This window comes from Urocitellus parryii, chromosome 5 (assembly GCF_045843805.1).
Source record: "Urocitellus parryii isolate mUroPar1 chromosome 5, mUroPar1.hap1, whole genome shotgun sequence".
Classification (NCBI taxonomy): domain Eukaryota; kingdom Metazoa; phylum Chordata; class Mammalia; order Rodentia; family Sciuridae; genus Urocitellus; species Urocitellus parryii.
In genome coordinates, this window is record NC_135535.1 from 176300547 (window position 1) to 176317120 (window position 16574).

Consider the following 16574-nt stretch of genomic DNA (forward strand, 5'->3'; position numbering starts at 1 on the left):
TGGATTTAATGTTTCTGTAACTTCATAATAATTTTACTCTTCTTTAAAACATGTCAAGTTTTTTCAAAAAGGCATTAATTTGAAAGTGTTACAAGTATTAAGATTTCTAATACTTTGATACTTTTTTAAAAACAGTGTTTTAATTTAAAAAGAAATTAGAGACCTGATTTGTTGCTGCTCTTCTAGAAATAGAATTGTTCCTAAGTTTCTCTGGGCTGAAGTTTAGTTGAGAGGTAAATTTGAGAGATAGAAATTAAAACTGTAAAAAGCAAATGAAGTTTCTTAGCAGTATGGAGCAAGAAATTTAAAAGGCTAATTGGAGCACTTTGGAGTACATTCATGGGACAGAAATAGTGTATGTGGTCTGGCAGTTTCTGGAAAGCAGTCATGGAGAGTCCTTAGAAAGCTAAACTATTGGAGCAAGTAGAAGTGTCTTAAAGCAAGAAGTAGAAGTGTCTTAAAGCAAGAGATGAGCCTAGATCCCATTACCAAGCTGCTTTTTAATATTTTGATAGGATTTACATAATTCAGGAAATAGGCACATACGTAATCCATACTATAGAATGTATTGGTACTTACTTTTTATAGCTGAATAGAATTCCATGTATGAACATACCATGTTTTGTTTATCCATCAGATGATGGATATTTGGATTGTTACCTGCTTTTGGCTATTGTGAATAATGAGCATGGCACACTTACAAGTCTTCATATATGTTTGTTCTTATTTCTTTTGAGTAAATATCTAGGAATGAAATTGCTGAGTCACATAGTAAGTTTAACCCTGCTGCCCCTTTGGTACTGGGAATTGAACCCAGAGGTGCTTTACCACTGAGCTACATCCCCCAATTTTTTTTTTTTTTTTTTTAAATCAGGGTCTTGTTAAATTGCTGAAGCTGGCCTCAAACTTGTGGTCCTTCTACTTCAGCCTCCCAAGTACCTGGGATTGCAGGCATGTGCCACAGTACCCAGCTTGTTAAACTTTTTTTTTAAAAAATTAATTAATTATAATTAGGTATGTATGACAGCAGAATGCATTTTGATTCATTGTACACAATTGCAGCACAACTTTACATTTCTATGGTTGTATACGATGTAGCAGTCATACATGTACCTAAAGTAATGATGTCCATCTCATTCCACCAACTTGCCCTCATGCCCCCATGCAACCACCATAACCCCCTCCCCTTTGCCGAGTCAAAAGTTCCTCCATTTTTCCCATGCCTCATCCTCCCCATTATGGATCAGCATCCACTTATCAGAGAAAACATTCAGCCTTTGTTTTGGGGGATTGGCTTACTTTGTTTAGCATGATATTCTCCATCTCCATCCATTTACCTGCAAATGCTGTAATTTTATTCTCTTTTAATTCTGAGCAATATTCCGTTGTGTATATATACCATAGTTTCTTTATCCATTCATCTTTTGAAGGGCATCTAGGTTGCTTCCAATAGTTTAGCTTTCTAAGGACTCTCCATGACTGCTTTCCAGAAACTCCCAGACTACCCCAAAGTGTTACTATACCATTTTATATTCCTACCACGAAATTATGAATATAAATTGGATAGCTTCTTTGAAAAAATAGTTGGCTTTATTTGATGAAGATATTTATCTCAATGAAGTAGCAAATCCATTCTACATAAAAATATATAGAGAGACTCAACACATGTGCCAAGATACATTTTCGAGAAGACTTATTATAGCATGACTTATAGTAGTCTAGAACCAGGAACTCATATTCATGAACAGTAGATTTTTAAGTTGTGAAATCTTTTTTTTTTTAAGAGAGAATTTTTTAATTCTTATTTTTTAGTTTTTTCAGTGGACACAACATCTTTATTTTATTTTTATGTGGTGCTGAGGAATGAACCCAGCACCCCGTGCATGCCAGGCAAGCGCGATATCGCTTGAGCCACATCCCCAGCCCAAGTTGTGAACTCTTACACTGCGACAAAAACAAACTGCAGACACATAGAACAATATTAGTGAACTATTTTTTTTTGAAGTTGTAGAGGGACACAATACCCTTATTTAATTTATTTATTTTTATATAATGCTGAGGATCAAACCCAGTGCATCACACGTGCTAGACAGGTGCTCTAACACTGAGCACCAGCCCCAGCTCTATTAATGAACTCTTAACATAATATTCCACTTTTATGAAGTTAAAAAACAGGCAAAAGAAATTGGATGCACACTTATAAAGATGTAAAAGAAAGAAATCATGGTAAAATTTAGTCAAGTGATTACTTCTTGGGAAAGTGAAATGGAGATTCTAATTGTCAAGGAGCATAGGGGATTTTCTAAGGTGATTTTTCTTGTTTTAATAAAGAGATGTTGGTTTTATAATTTATTAAAGTACTAATTTATAAATCTATTTTAAATTGTCATATTTCTCTGCATGTAGATTTTATTATGATATTAAGAAATAACCAGTGTGGCCAGAAAAAAAAAATGTCTAGACCACTATATAAAAGACCTTAGTGTCATTTTCAGAATTTCTAAGTATGGCAATATATTATTATTGACTATAGTCACCATGCTGTAGAACTTATTCATTCCCTCAGGAACTTTGTATCCTTTAACCAACATCTTCCTATTTCTCCTTTACTTCCCTTCCTACAGAACCCCTAGCAACCACCATTCTACTCTACTCTATTCATTTGACTTTTTTAGGTTCCACAAAGTGAGATCATTCAGTGTTTGTTTTTATGTGTCTGGCTTGTTTTGCTTAGCATAGTGTTGTTCTGGTTCATACATGTTGTCATGAATGACAGAATTTCATTGTTTTTTAAGGCTGAATAGTGTTCCATCATATATCAGTCTCTTTATCTATTCACCTGTTGATAAACACATAGGTTAATTCCAAATCATCTCAACTATTGTGAATAAAACTGTAATGAGTAGTGAAATTTTCCATTCAATGTTCTGATTTCTTTTGATATACACATAGAAGTGGGGTTGCTAGATGATATGGTAGTTCTGTAACAGCCATTCATTAGGTGTGAGGTGATAGCTCATAGTAGTTTTAATTTGATTTGCCTGGTGATTAATGATGTTGAGCATTTCGGCTGTTTTATACATTTTTTTGAGAAGTATTTATTTGGGTCCTTTGTCCATTTTTTACAATATATATTTTTAAATGTATATATTTTTAGCAGATGGACACAGTACCTTTATTTATTTTTATGTTGTGATGAGATTAAACCCAGTGCCTTATACTTGCTAGGCAAGTGCTCTACCACTGAGTCACAACCCCAGCCCTTTTGTCCATTTTAAGTTATTTTCTTGCTGTTGAATTCCTTGTATGTTTTGGATATCAACCCCTTATCAGATGGATAGCTCACAAATAATTTTTCTTATTCTGTAGGTTCACTGTTGATTTCTTCCTTTGCTATGCTGAAGGTTTTTAGTTTGATGCATTCTCATCAGTCTCCATTTGCTTTTGTTTCTTTGAGGTTTTATCCCCCCATAAAATCATTGTATGGATCAATGTCAAGCCAATTGCCTGTTTTCTTTGGTAGTTTTGTTTCAGGTCTTATGTCGAAGTCAGCTCTGGTTTGAATGTGGTCCCCCCTTCCCCAAGGGCTCATATATTGGAAGGTTGGCCCTAGTGTGTTGATGTTAAGAGGTAGAGACTATTGGGAGATCCTTAGGTCATTGAGGGTGCCAAAGGAATTGAGGTGGTCTCATGGGTCCCTGAGTTAGTTCTCAGAATAATTATAAGAGTGAGCTCAACCCCTGAATCCTGAATTACTCTCTGGCTTCCCATTTCAAGATGTGATCTTTCCCTCTCACATGGGCTCCCATGATTGTGGTGCCATCTGCCATGAGGCCTTAGCCAGAGATGTGCAAATGAAGAAAGTTACTCAGCTTCAGGTAACAAAAATCAGACTAATAGAAAGTCTGGTTCATTATGACCTGGTTTTTGTATATGGTATAAAATAAGGGTCCAATTTCATTCTTCTACATTTGTACATCCAATTTTCCTAGCACCATCTATTGAAGAAACTGTTCTTCCCTCTTGTGTTCTTGGACCCATTGTCAAAGATCGGTCTATAATTTGTTTTTATGCTAGTACCATGCTGTTTTAATTACTACAGCTTTGTAGTTCTCTTTTTACTTATTACTTACTTACTATTATGGTGCCAGGGATCAAATTCAGGGGCTTGCACATTCTAAGCAAGTGCTGTACTACTGAGCTATATTCTCAGCCCTCCAGTATATTTTAAATAAGGTAGTATGATCCTTCCAACTCTGTTCTTTTTGTTAAAGATTGCTTTCGCTATTTGGGTTCCATATATTTTAGGATTATTAGTTTAGAATTGTTTTTCTGTGCTTTTGAAAAATGCCATTGAATTTTTGAATAGATATTACATAAATCTTGGCTAAATTTAGGGCTTAAGGTTGTAGCTCAGTGGTAGGGTGCTTGCCTAGCATGTGTGAGGCAGTGGGTTCAATCCTCAACACCACATTAATTAATTAATTAAGCATATGTCCGTCTACAACTAGAGAAAATTTTTTTGTTTAAATCTTGGTTAAATTTATTCCTAAAATTTTTGTTCTTGTTCTTGGCACTGGGGACTGAATCCAGGTACATGCTAGGCAAGTACTCTACCACTGAGTTCCATGTCCCCTTTTTAAAAATTTTAATTTTGAGCCAGGGTCTGGCTAAATTGTCCAGGATGACTTTGAACTTATAATTTTCCTGCCTCCTCCTCTCAAGTAGCCTGGATTTCAAATGTGCACCACTATGCGTGGCCTTAATGTTTGTTTTAATGTTATTATAAATGGAATTCTTGGGCTGGGGTTGTGGCTCAGTGCCAGAGCACTTGCCTCATACATGTGAGGCACTGGGTTCAATTGATCCTCAGCGCCACATAAAAATAAATATACAAGGACACAGTATCTTTATTTTGTTTAACTAAAAAAATTAAAAAATAATTTCTTGATTTTTTTTTTTCTTTCATTGTTACTTTCAGGACCTCTTTACACTTTGAAAATTGAAGTCTCAGAGAGCGTTAGTTTATGATATTTTCTGTAATAGAAGTTGAAACTGGACAATTTTTAACGTTTCTGTAAATCTCTTTTATGTTTGCCCTACTGGTAGATAGTTGGAGATATGTTATTTTGGTTGAGGTATTTGAAGAAAGTTCAGTGAGTTAGGTAGTTGGAAAAGGGTGCAATCTTTTGATGGTCTTTTCAAGTAATTGTGGATATATTTTGATCTAAAAGCATACCAAAACTCAAAAAGAGATAATTTTTAAAAATATTCTGGGTAGTAAGAATCTAAAGTTCTATCAATGAATATTTCATATCTTCTCACATTAAAATCCATTAGTTTAATTTATATTCTGAATGAATCTTTTTACTCATACATGTTTTATAGCATATTGGTCATTGGGAAATACTGGTCTCCCACAAGTTGACATGTTTCATCATACTTTTTTTTTTTTTTTTTTTAAAGAAATGTCAGTATTTTATTTTTTTTATTTATTTTATTTATTTTTTTTAGTTCTCGGCAGACACAACATCTTTGTTTGTATGTGGTGCTGAGGATCGAACCCGGGCCGCACGCATGCCAGGCGAGCGCGCTACCACTTGAGCCACATCCCCAGCCCTGTTTCATCATACATTTTTTAAAAGATGTTCATTAATATCACCATTGGGAAGTATTGGGAAGCTAATTTCTCTGAAAATCTTGAATTTTATCAGTGCCAACAGGTTATTTCAGTTGTTCTTATGTTAATTTCTGAGAAAATGTCAACCAAATATTCCAGTCAAATTAACCATGGCTCATCAATCCTTTCAAGTAAAGTGTTGTTCCATCTAAATAATAATAAAAATAATAATAATAATAATAATAATATATGCTAATGTACATTATGTCTCTGGGCAAAATTTGTTGACATATAAAGTACTGTGTATAAATCCAAGGTTAGTAATCATTAATCTTTAAAAATGTGACAGATTAGCTGATAATTAAATCTTGGATTCATACAAGGTGAATCTTTGAACACCACAGAGTACTAAAAACTTTAGATCACTTATTAAAAAAAAAATGAAAACACGAAACAAGTGGGTAGTTCAAGACACAATTTAAACAATCTCTCACAAGTGCTTTTCCTCAATATATAATACTCTGAGAAGCAGAAGCACTTTATGTGTATTTCACATTTTATCTCACAGAATGTTAAAAAGATGTATTCAAGGATTGAGGTTTGATAACATTAGTCATTTTTACTGCTTTATTAGTGTCATTCTTAAGTGAATGGCATTTTAAAAAATGCTAGTGGATAGCTGTGAGGAATACAGTGACTACTAGTATATCTTGGTTCATTCTTAAAACACTATCAGGGGCTGGGGAATGTGGCTCAAGTGGTAGTGCGCTCACCTGGCATGCGTGCGGCCCAGGTTCGATCCTCAGCACCACATACAAACAAAGATGTTGTGTCCGCCAAAAAAAAACTAAAAAATAAATATTAAAAAAAAAATTCTCTCTCTCTCTCTCCTCTCCTCTCTCTTAAAAAAAAAAAAAAAACACTATCAATTTCACTCAACAAACTTTATGCAGATGTCAGCACAATAAAAAATGCAAATATTGGCTTTTTAAAAAATGAAATCATATTGGAGACCCTAAAAAAAAAAAGTCAATTCAGATTATTCTGATAATAAAAAAGGTCTTAGGATCCATAGGGGGTCTCTACCACAGGGATCTCTCCAGACCACATTTTGAGATCAAATACCAGAGGGCATCACAACACTAAAATTGAGAAACTCCCAGTTACAACATTTAATTTAAACTACATAACTTTTTATTTACCTTTTTAACAAGTAATTCATGGTGTGAGAAAATTAAGCCATAGCTGTGTTCTTTAAAATACCTCATATGTTTTCTTAGTAGTCTGATTCAAGCAGTTTTAATACCTATCAAATTCTTTAGACTTGTTTGTCTTTAAGTCTTTAAAAACATATTGTTTATTTTTTTCTGTGTATTTCTGTTTTGGTAAGACTTATTTGATACTTTTGAGAATGAAAAATTGTGACTAAATAGTTTTATTACATTTTTAAAAAAATTATTTTAGGCAGGCATTCCAGACCCTCCAAACATGTCAGAAGAATTAATCCAGTTGAAAGCAAAAGAGCGACACTTTTTGGAACAATTGTTAGACGGGAAAAAGTTAGAAAATTATAAAATTCCAGTACCAATCAATGCTGAACTAAGAAAATATCAGCAGGTAAGTTTTATACTTATCTTGTAAATATAAACAGTTATTTTTCCTTTCCATTGTACCTTGAAGAATTTTTTAAATTGACCTCATAAAATCTTATGTTTAGTGTCACATTTATTTATCTTTTGCTTATATAAAGATTTTGGGGGATTGGGGTTGTGGCTTAGTGGTAGAGTGCTTGCCTAGCATATGTGAGACACTGGGTTCAATTCTCAGCATCACATACAAATAAATGAATAAAATAAAGGTCCCTCAACATCTAAAAAAATATTTTAAAAAAGATATTTGGTCTGTGCAAACATATTTTTTGTAAGAAAAAAATTATCATCTATTCAAATTTATATTTTTTTTCCCCTAACTTTATAGGATGGTGTAAACTGGTTAGCATTTCTTAATAAATATAAACTGCATGGAATTCTGTGTGATGACATGGGTTTAGGAAAAACTTTACAGTCCATCTGCATTCTAGCAGGAGATCATTGTCACAGGTAATTTTAAATTTTAGTTTAAGATTTGTAGATTCTAAGAAATATAAACAAGCTGGTAAGTTTGTTGTGTTTTGCTTTTGTAAAGGGCCCAGGAATATGCAAGGTCAAAATTGGCAGAATGTATGCCACTTCCTTCCTTGGTTGTTTGTCCACCAACATTAACAGGTCATTGGGTGGATGAAGTAGGTAAATTTTGCTCCAGAGAATATCTCAATCCGTTGCACTATACTGGACCTCCCACCGAACGAATAAGGTAAGTTTCACAACAAAAATATTTTAATCTTTTATGTAGTTTGAAAGAGTAAAACATTTTAAAATAAATTCTAGTTAGCTCTTTTAGTGATAAGACGGAAAATTACTCATTTAAGAAAGGTGGGTATACTTATCATTGAATCTTATCAAAGCCATTGTACAGTCAGGTGGTATTAGAGCGGAGAAGCTATCTGGGAACCAAGTTCATTCTGTATGCTCCTTGAGAAGCCTTGTTACCATAGTACCTTCTTACTGCTTCTGTTATACTTTCATTCTTTACCTTCTTCTATAAGAGTTCCCCTTTCCCTTGTTCCTTCCTCTTCCTTCCCTCTTTTCAAATATGCTTTTGGTTCACAGTGATTGCTCTAACCACTCCACTGCCATTACAACATTAGAGTTCTTGTTGCTTTACCCCCTTGCTGTTAACTAGTACACCTCTTTATGCTCCTAGCTACAAATTTTGAAGAATGGAAGTTCATTTATTTCATTTTATCTTTTAAAGCTTGGCTAGTCAAAGGTTGCTGATTAAACCATAGCTTTGGCTGCTCTTCTGTATTAACAGCTTTTCTAGTTTAGAGATAAAGACTTTAAGGCATAAGGCCTGGGTCCAAGGTCATTCAGTTAATAAGGTGGGTAGAGTGAGGATTTGTACCCAGGCAGTTCAGAAACTTGCACTTTTGAGCAGTTTACTCTTAGTTAGAATTCATTGGCAAGTGCCTCTTGATTAGAATTCATTGGCAAGTAATATGAATTCAATTCAAACTAGCTTAAGTGAAAAGGTAAATTCATTCACTATCTTAAATTTTAGGGATGGATTCTTTCTTCAGGCACATCTAGATTACTCTCATTTGCTCTTCCTCCCAATTTATTATATTGATCTCTACTGGACTTCAGTCTGTGGTGGACAAGGTGACCATGGGCAGAACTAGTTAGCTCTTTTGGTGACATTGTCCCAGTTTGGCACCTATAATAAACAGATCTTCCCCCTTCCATCAGCAATACACATGATTGACTGGCCTTTTTTGGATTATATCTCAAAACCAGCCTCTGTGGCCAGAATTTAAAATATTGTGAATTGCTCAAACTGGTTCTGATGCATCATCTTTTTATTGATTGAGGGAATATGTGATGATAACCCTCTGTATGCCACCCCCACCCACAGGACAACCTGGAATGATAAAGAAATGGTGCTCCCAGAGAATAGATGTTGGCAAATCAAGTTTAAAATGCCCACCACATTTTGAATCAGTCTTCATCTCTTTTTTCATCAAACTTAATAGAGTAACAGGACCACATCATAAAGAGAGTAGTCTTTCAAGTAGCAGGTTCATCTATAGAGAATAAGTGAAAGGGCTTAATAATAATACTGAAGCAGGTTGAAGTACTTTATATCATGGTAGCTGTAGTTTCATCATTAAATTTGCACTTAAAACTTTGAAGATTTCCTAATTTTCTTCTTTTTTAAATAAAGGTTACAGCATCAAGTAAAAAGGCATAATCTGATAGTGGCTTCATATGATGTTGTGAGGAATGACATAGATTTTTTTAGGTAAGAATTAATTTTTTTTTTTTTTAGAGAAACAGTATCAAATTTGAAGAAACTTTGTATTTTCCTGCTTCTGAGATTCTCCTTATAGTTACTTATAGTAAAAGATCTAAAATTTTCTATTTATTCTCCTTTAGAAATATTAAATTTAACTACTGTATTCTTGATGAAGGCCATGTCATCAAAAATGGAAAAACAAAGTTGTCAAAAGCAGTAAAACAACTGACTGCTAATTATAGAATTATTCTTTCTGGAACCCCAATCCAGGTAATTATTTACTGTTCTTCCTATTTTCTTTTTTAAAAAAACATTTGACAAGTGGAGAGTAGGCTTGGCAATTAGCAGTGAGTTAATGGAAGGACCTGTTTAGTTTAATAATTTTCTAATAATTATGTTGTTTTTATAATGATTCAGTTGGAATATAGCAGTATCTGAACAAACCAGGCTTTAAAAGTCATTTTTAAAATATAATTTTAGGCTATGTAAATATGAGTCTTATGTCCAGACTATGAAAGAAGTCAGTCAGACTTTACTCCAAACTGATGATTCTCCTTCTGTAGTATAACACTGCAATCTGGTTTAATATTGAAAAACTAGAACCAATTGATAAAATGAATCATCATATAGTGAATGTATGAATACCTGATATAAGGAGGCAGTTGAAGGGGAACAATTGTATAAGTTTATCTTGAAAAAGGAAAGGGATGGATATGCAGGTATCTTTGTATACTTTTGAAAGATTCTGTTGTTGGACTTGGTTGCAAATATATTCACATCTAGCCTGGATAACCAACTCTGGTAGGAAAATCCCCTTGATTATTTTCTAGTCAGTAGGAGAGTGAACACCAAGTGACCCCTGAGATTCCTCTGAACTCTAAAAATTGGTAGTTCTTTATTACTTTGCTTAAATTATTTTTGATGATTATTATAAGGGTAAGTCTTTAGAAATTTATCAATAGTTTTTTTTTTTTTAGAGTACACTTAAAAGGGAAAAGACGACTCTTTAGGCTTGAATTATCAGAATTTGTTTTGCTTCAATGTAAAGTCATATAAAAATATCACAGTGGGCCTGGTGATGTGGCTCAGTGGTAAAGTGCTTTCCTTGGCATGCATGAGGCCCTAGGTTCAAATCCCCAAGCACATAGACACCCCCCCAAAAAAAAAAAAAAATCACAGTAGCTTTAAATAGATAATAGCTTTTTTACTTGGTTCAGACATCAAAAGAAGTTGTTGGGGTTTTGTCTAGTTAAAGGCCCTCTTTCTTTCCCCTTCTCCATTTGAACAGTTTTACTCTGCTGTCAGGTGGATTTCTGCACTGTGGAGCCTGAGTGGGATTAGAAGGGTGAGCATATGGGAGAGCAGAATAGCATAGTGACCTGAGAAAGATATGGTGACCCAGAAGACCTTTCTGGAAGGGGGAGTTAAGGGAATGGGCACCATAGAATCCACATATATTGGGAAAACATCCAAAATGGTAAAGTGCTGATTCCCACCCAACAACCCAGTGATTTGGAAGGAACTTATTAGGCCTTTGCCCCACAACCCATAAATTCTGGGTGGACTTGACCTTATAATTAAACTCTTATAGAATTTCTTTGTTGAAGACATGGTGTTTGTGGCCAAGTTCCTTAAATCTTGCTGTTAATTTGGGTATCAAAGATAAATAGAAACTTTCTGCTCTTCTATTTACTGCTTCATAGATGCTAGCAGTATGGTATAAACACCATGGACCTAGTCTCATTCTGATGGAGGAGACTAGATTTCCCTCAAATAGGATGGAATATTTTCTCCAAGGATACTATTCTGAAAATAGACCTACACCATACACCTAATAATGTGGTGATTATCTCCCATTTGTGTCGTCATAATGGGCTTCCAATAATGTTCTATTTCTTAAGTATAAGGAAGTGATCCCAGTACAAAAAATAATTGGTATTCCTTTTTTATATTAAGAACAATGTTTTGGAGCTGTGGTCGTTGTTCGATTTCCTCATGCCAGGATTTTTGGGTACTGAACGTCAATTTGCTGCTCGATACGGGAAACCTATATTAGCAAGTAGAGATGCTCGAAGTTCCAGTCGAGAACAAGAAGCAGGTATGAAAGAGATCTAATTATAGAGCCTATGTTAGTGAATGTAGTTCATTCCCAACTTTTAAAAACTCATTTTCTTATTATTAACAGGTGTTCTTGCGATGGATGCACTGCACCGTCAAGTCCTGCCATTTCTTTTGAGAAGAATGAAAGAAGATGTTTTGCAGGATCTTCCACCTAAAATTATTCAAGATTATTATTGTACTCTTAGTCCTCTCCAGGTTAGGAATCTGGTGATTGTAGTTGTTAGTGCTATCTTTATTAGCAGAATGTCTTATATAAACTATAAAATAGTTTATACAATATAGCTTTGACTTTCCTAGCTTTTAGGAATATTTTGTGTCAAACAGATATAATATAAGGCCTAACTTAATCTGTTTAATTATGTGAATATGGGTTTAGATATATGTGCACTTAGAATTCAGCATTAGATCAAAATCCAGTATCATAGTTGCATTCTTTTTTTTTTTTAAAGAGATAGAATTTTAATATTTATTTTTTTTTAGTTATTGGCGGACACAACATCTTTGTTTGTATGTGGTGCTGAGGATCGAACCTGGGCCCGCATGCATGCCAGGCGAGCGCACTACCACTTGAGCCACATCCCCAGCCCCATAGTTGCATTCTTAAATGTCTAGTTAATTGGAAAGATTGCAAAGTTAAATTGATGAAGAAATATAGTAGTCCCTTCTTATCCATGGAGGATACATATCATTCTAAGACCACCTATGGATACCTGAAACCACAAATAGTACTGAAACCTATGTATACCATGTTTTATTCTTATTATAGATCTGAGCAACCTCAGCATGATTTCTTTTTCTTTCTTCATAAGAGCTTTCACCTTTTTCATTCAAAGATATGGCTTCTTTTTGGCATTTTCAACTTGCCAGCATTGCTCTTCTAGTGCTCTGGGGCCATTATTAAGTTAAATAAGTTTTATTGGACACAGACTCTGTGATGCCATGGCACTTGATCTGATAATGGAGACATAACTGAGTGAGTTATGGGCAGGTAGTGTTTATGCTCAACAACAGGGGGTAATTCACATTCCTACCAGGACACATTGGGATGGTGCAAGGTTTCATCACACTACTTAGAATAGCACATGTTTTAAAACATATTGTTTATTTCTGGAATTTTCCCATTTAATATTTTCAGACATGGATAATTGAAAAAACAGAAAGCAAAACCATGGATTTGGGGTGGCTACTATAAACCAATGTTTATTAGGGTCAAAAAAATCTGCTTATGAATATGGTATGTCATCCTCCCAATAGCATTATAGTTATTGTTAATCCCCATTTTGCAAGCAAGGAAAGCAAAGCTCAAGAAAATTAAGCAAATTATCTGTAATCATAGAGCCAAAATACATCAGGGCTGAGTTTCAAACTTTGATCAGTGGAACTTCATCCTCTTTGAAGTATTAAACATTTCCCATAAATTGACCAAATTAAATTTGTTTTCTGCATGGTTCTGATTTTTTTCAGAAGACTTTATTATGAACCTTTTCTTTTACTTTTCTAAGGATGTAAATGAGAACTGTCACTTGACTTAGTAAGATATAGCTTCTAAGTCAGAATTTTTTGTTTGATGTATACTTGAGTATTTGATATACATTCAATCTGATCAGTATTAGGAGTATTTGATTTAGTATTGTCAAATGAACGGAAGCTACATGCACACATCAGAAATTTACTCACCACCCTTACCCCCCAATGTATTAGCTAGTATTGATAAATTTGACATGGATTTAGTGGGCAAGGTACTAGTCTGAAAGCTAATAGATCTGATTCTTTTGTACCTCATCTCTCTGGTCTTCCATTCCTTCATTTCCAAAACTTGGGCTAATTACAGTTGTGCAGTTTTTAAAAAGATGCCCTCTCAAAGAAATATCTCTGGTGATATACTGGTGGTGATGCTATAACATAGGTATATAACACATTTGGAAGAAGAGAGCTCCAGAGGGAAGTGACATTTTGACTTTGTTTAGCATTCACAGGTTTTCATTCTCTGATTTCTGTTCTTTAGCCCTCTAGATTTTATTGCCCTTTACATTATTTTAGTATGTACAGTGCAGGATCCCAGACCCCAAAGGTAATGCTTTAAACTTGATAGGAGTTCCCTTTCTAGGCTAGTGGTAACATTCTTTTAAATTTTTGTCTATTGAAATCATTTATAGGGTCTCACTCACATAACTTCATTTAAGGTAGTCTTTTTCCATATGGTTGGAAGGGTTCAGGTTCTCTTTTATTAGTGTTTATTTTTCTGAACAGTAAGAAAACTGAAATAGGACTATTTGACTAGTATTTTTAATACTTTTGCAACCAAACTTCATGTGCTATACTTATTTTTTCCAAATGTAAATTTAAAAGAATTTACCAAGATGCAGTAGATAATCTATAATATCAGTAGTGAATTGTAGATAATAATTTTTTTTTTTTTTTACTTAATGATGCCTGATTATATACTTCACTGTTTTCATGGGGGCAATTTTACAGGTTCAGCTCTATGAAGATTTTGCCAAGTCTCGTGCCAAGTGTGATGTTGATGAAACAGTTTCTTCAGCTGCACTTTCTGAAGAAACTGAAAAACCAAAGCTTAAAGCTACAGGCCATGTATTCCAGGTATAGTTTATAGTCTACTTTTTTTTTAATGGTGCAATTTTTATATGGAACACTGAAATATGAGTTTATTTCAATCTTTTTCAGTATTGCATATGAATCAAAATAGGTCAAAGTACCTGTTTAACATTAATTAGAAAATATTAAATATACAAAAATGCAGAATATGTTTGTATATTGCATACAAAGAAGGGTTTTAGACTCAAGAATCTTTTCCGCCAGGTGCCATGGCACAAGCCTGTAATGCCAGCAGCTGGGAAGGCTAAGGCAGGAGAATCATGAGTTTAAAGCCGGATTAACGAAGTGCTAAACAACTTAGAGCCTGTCTCTAAATAATGTACAAAAAAGGGCTGGGGATGTAGCTCGGTGGTTAAGTTCCCCTGAGTTTAATCCTCGGTACCAAAAAGAAAAAAAATCTTTCCCATTCTAAAACTACTACATGGCAGTAACTTTTCTACGCCCTAGAATTAAGTAAAGCAATAGACAGTGGGCTGGAGGTGTACATTAGTAGTAAAGTGCTTGCCTGGCACTTAGTATGTATGAGCACCTGGATTTGATTCCTAGCCACTTGGGGAAAAAAAAACAGTGGAGAAAATAGACTCTCCCTTGTAGAGATGGCAAAATACATATTATTTAAGAGAAAATTTAAAAATAAGGCAGAGAGTGGAATTATAGACAGGAGTTTAGGGTAGGTTGTGGTTTTTAATTAGAGGGGTTAGGGACTTCCTCACTGAGAAAGTGACATTCAGGGAAAATTAAAGCATGCATATGGGTTGAGGGGAAGTGATTCTAGGCAGAAGATACAGAAGTCCTGAGACAGAACATGTCTTGTGTGCTTGACAGGTTAGTAAATGAAAAGAAAGTGGCAAGTGTCAACTCACTTTTCCTTTTCCTCTTGAAATATTCCACCATAGAAAATTAATTGTGGTAGCATTTTTTTTTTAATTTTTAGATGTTGATGGACCTTTATTTTGTTCATTTATTTGTATATGGTGCTGAGAATCGAACCCAGTGCCTCACATGCTAGGCAAGCTCTCTGCCACTGAGCCACAACCCCAGCCCCTGTGGTACCATTTTTTTAAACAGAGGAGAGGGAAGAGGTGGTTGTGAAGACTTAATGCCTCTCCCACACAATTTATCATAGTGCTCAGTGATGTTGAGCCTTGTCAGTAGAGCTTACTAATACAAAACTGTGTGCCAAAGGTGAGACTGAAATCATAAACCAAGTGAAAGGCAGAAGAAAAAAGAGTGTGGTTGAATTAGAGAAGAAATCCTGTGGTATTTGTTTCTCAGTCACCTGCCTTCACTCCCCCCCCCACACACACACACACCACCACCACATCTACTGAATTAGAATGCTGCCTAGTTAGTCTAGGGAAAGACTGCAGATTTGCAAGATCCTCAAGAAAATTTATACCCACAAAAGTTTGAGAAATCCTTCTTTAGGAAATGAATATTAGTTCTAGAAACATCTGTATACATTATCAGGCACTTTGAGTGGGAAAGGGTTTTAAAGTTGCTGATGAATAAGACATTCTCTTTGCCATAAGAAGCTCATTGTTTAGTTGGGGAGGCAGATATAAACAATACAATGTTTTCAAGTTACAAATTACATTCTTAGAAATATACAAACTTTGTAAGGATTACAAATGAGACATTTAAACTGGTTCTTGAATAATGAGTAGGAGTTTTCCAAGAAAAAAGGTAATATAGACAAGATGGTATAACTTAAGATACAGAAATAAACTTTTGTGGTATGTGAAATGGACTATGTATACTTTTTCCCCTCTTAAAGGCATTACAATACTTACGTAAACTGTGCAACCATCCAGCATTAGTTTTAACACCCCAACATCCAGAGTTCAAGAGCACTACTGAAAAACTGGCAATTCAGAATTCTTCTCTTCATGATATTCAACATGCGCCTAAACTCTCAGCTTTGAAACAAGTATGTATGTCTTTTAATGGTAAGATATGTTCCTGATGTTTAACACTAGGTAAATTTGCTTTTCCAAAATACATAAATAATGCATAGATATACATTTGGCTTGTTAATTTTTTGATATAGCCCTTTTAAAAAATTGTATGCTTTTAGTGTGCAGTTCTGTGGCATTAATTACATTCATAAGTGGTGGTGATGATTGTATAACACTATTTCCAAAAACTTTCCATCACCCAAAAACTCTGCCCATCGTTTTCCCTTTTTCTAGCACCATACAATCTTCAAACCATTTTGTCCCATCATCCCAGATGTGGGAAACCTATCAGAATTTTAAATTGAGGGCCAGGGATGTAACTCAATGGTAGAGTGCTTAACTAGCATGCATAAGGCCCTGGGTTG

At 34.6% G+C, this 16574-nt stretch overlaps 1 protein-coding gene across 1 annotated transcript in view; it reads left to right on the top strand.

Moving 5' to 3' along the window:
* Nucleotides 1-16574, top strand: part of Btaf1 (B-TFIID TATA-box binding protein associated factor 1) — a 92597-nt gene that overhangs the window by 70765 nt on the left and 5258 nt on the right. The window contains exons 26-34 of the mRNA XM_026397385.2: nt 7085-7237; nt 7598-7719; nt 7805-7972; nt 9443-9520; nt 9655-9784; nt 11471-11612; nt 11700-11830; nt 14111-14236; nt 16029-16181. Of these exons, the coding sequence (XP_026253170.2) occupies nt 7085-7237; nt 7598-7719; nt 7805-7972; nt 9443-9520; nt 9655-9784; nt 11471-11612; nt 11700-11830; nt 14111-14236; nt 16029-16181 (1203 nt within the window). The remainder of the gene's footprint in view (nt 1-7084; nt 7238-7597; nt 7720-7804; nt 7973-9442; nt 9521-9654; nt 9785-11470; nt 11613-11699; nt 11831-14110; nt 14237-16028; nt 16182-16574) is intronic.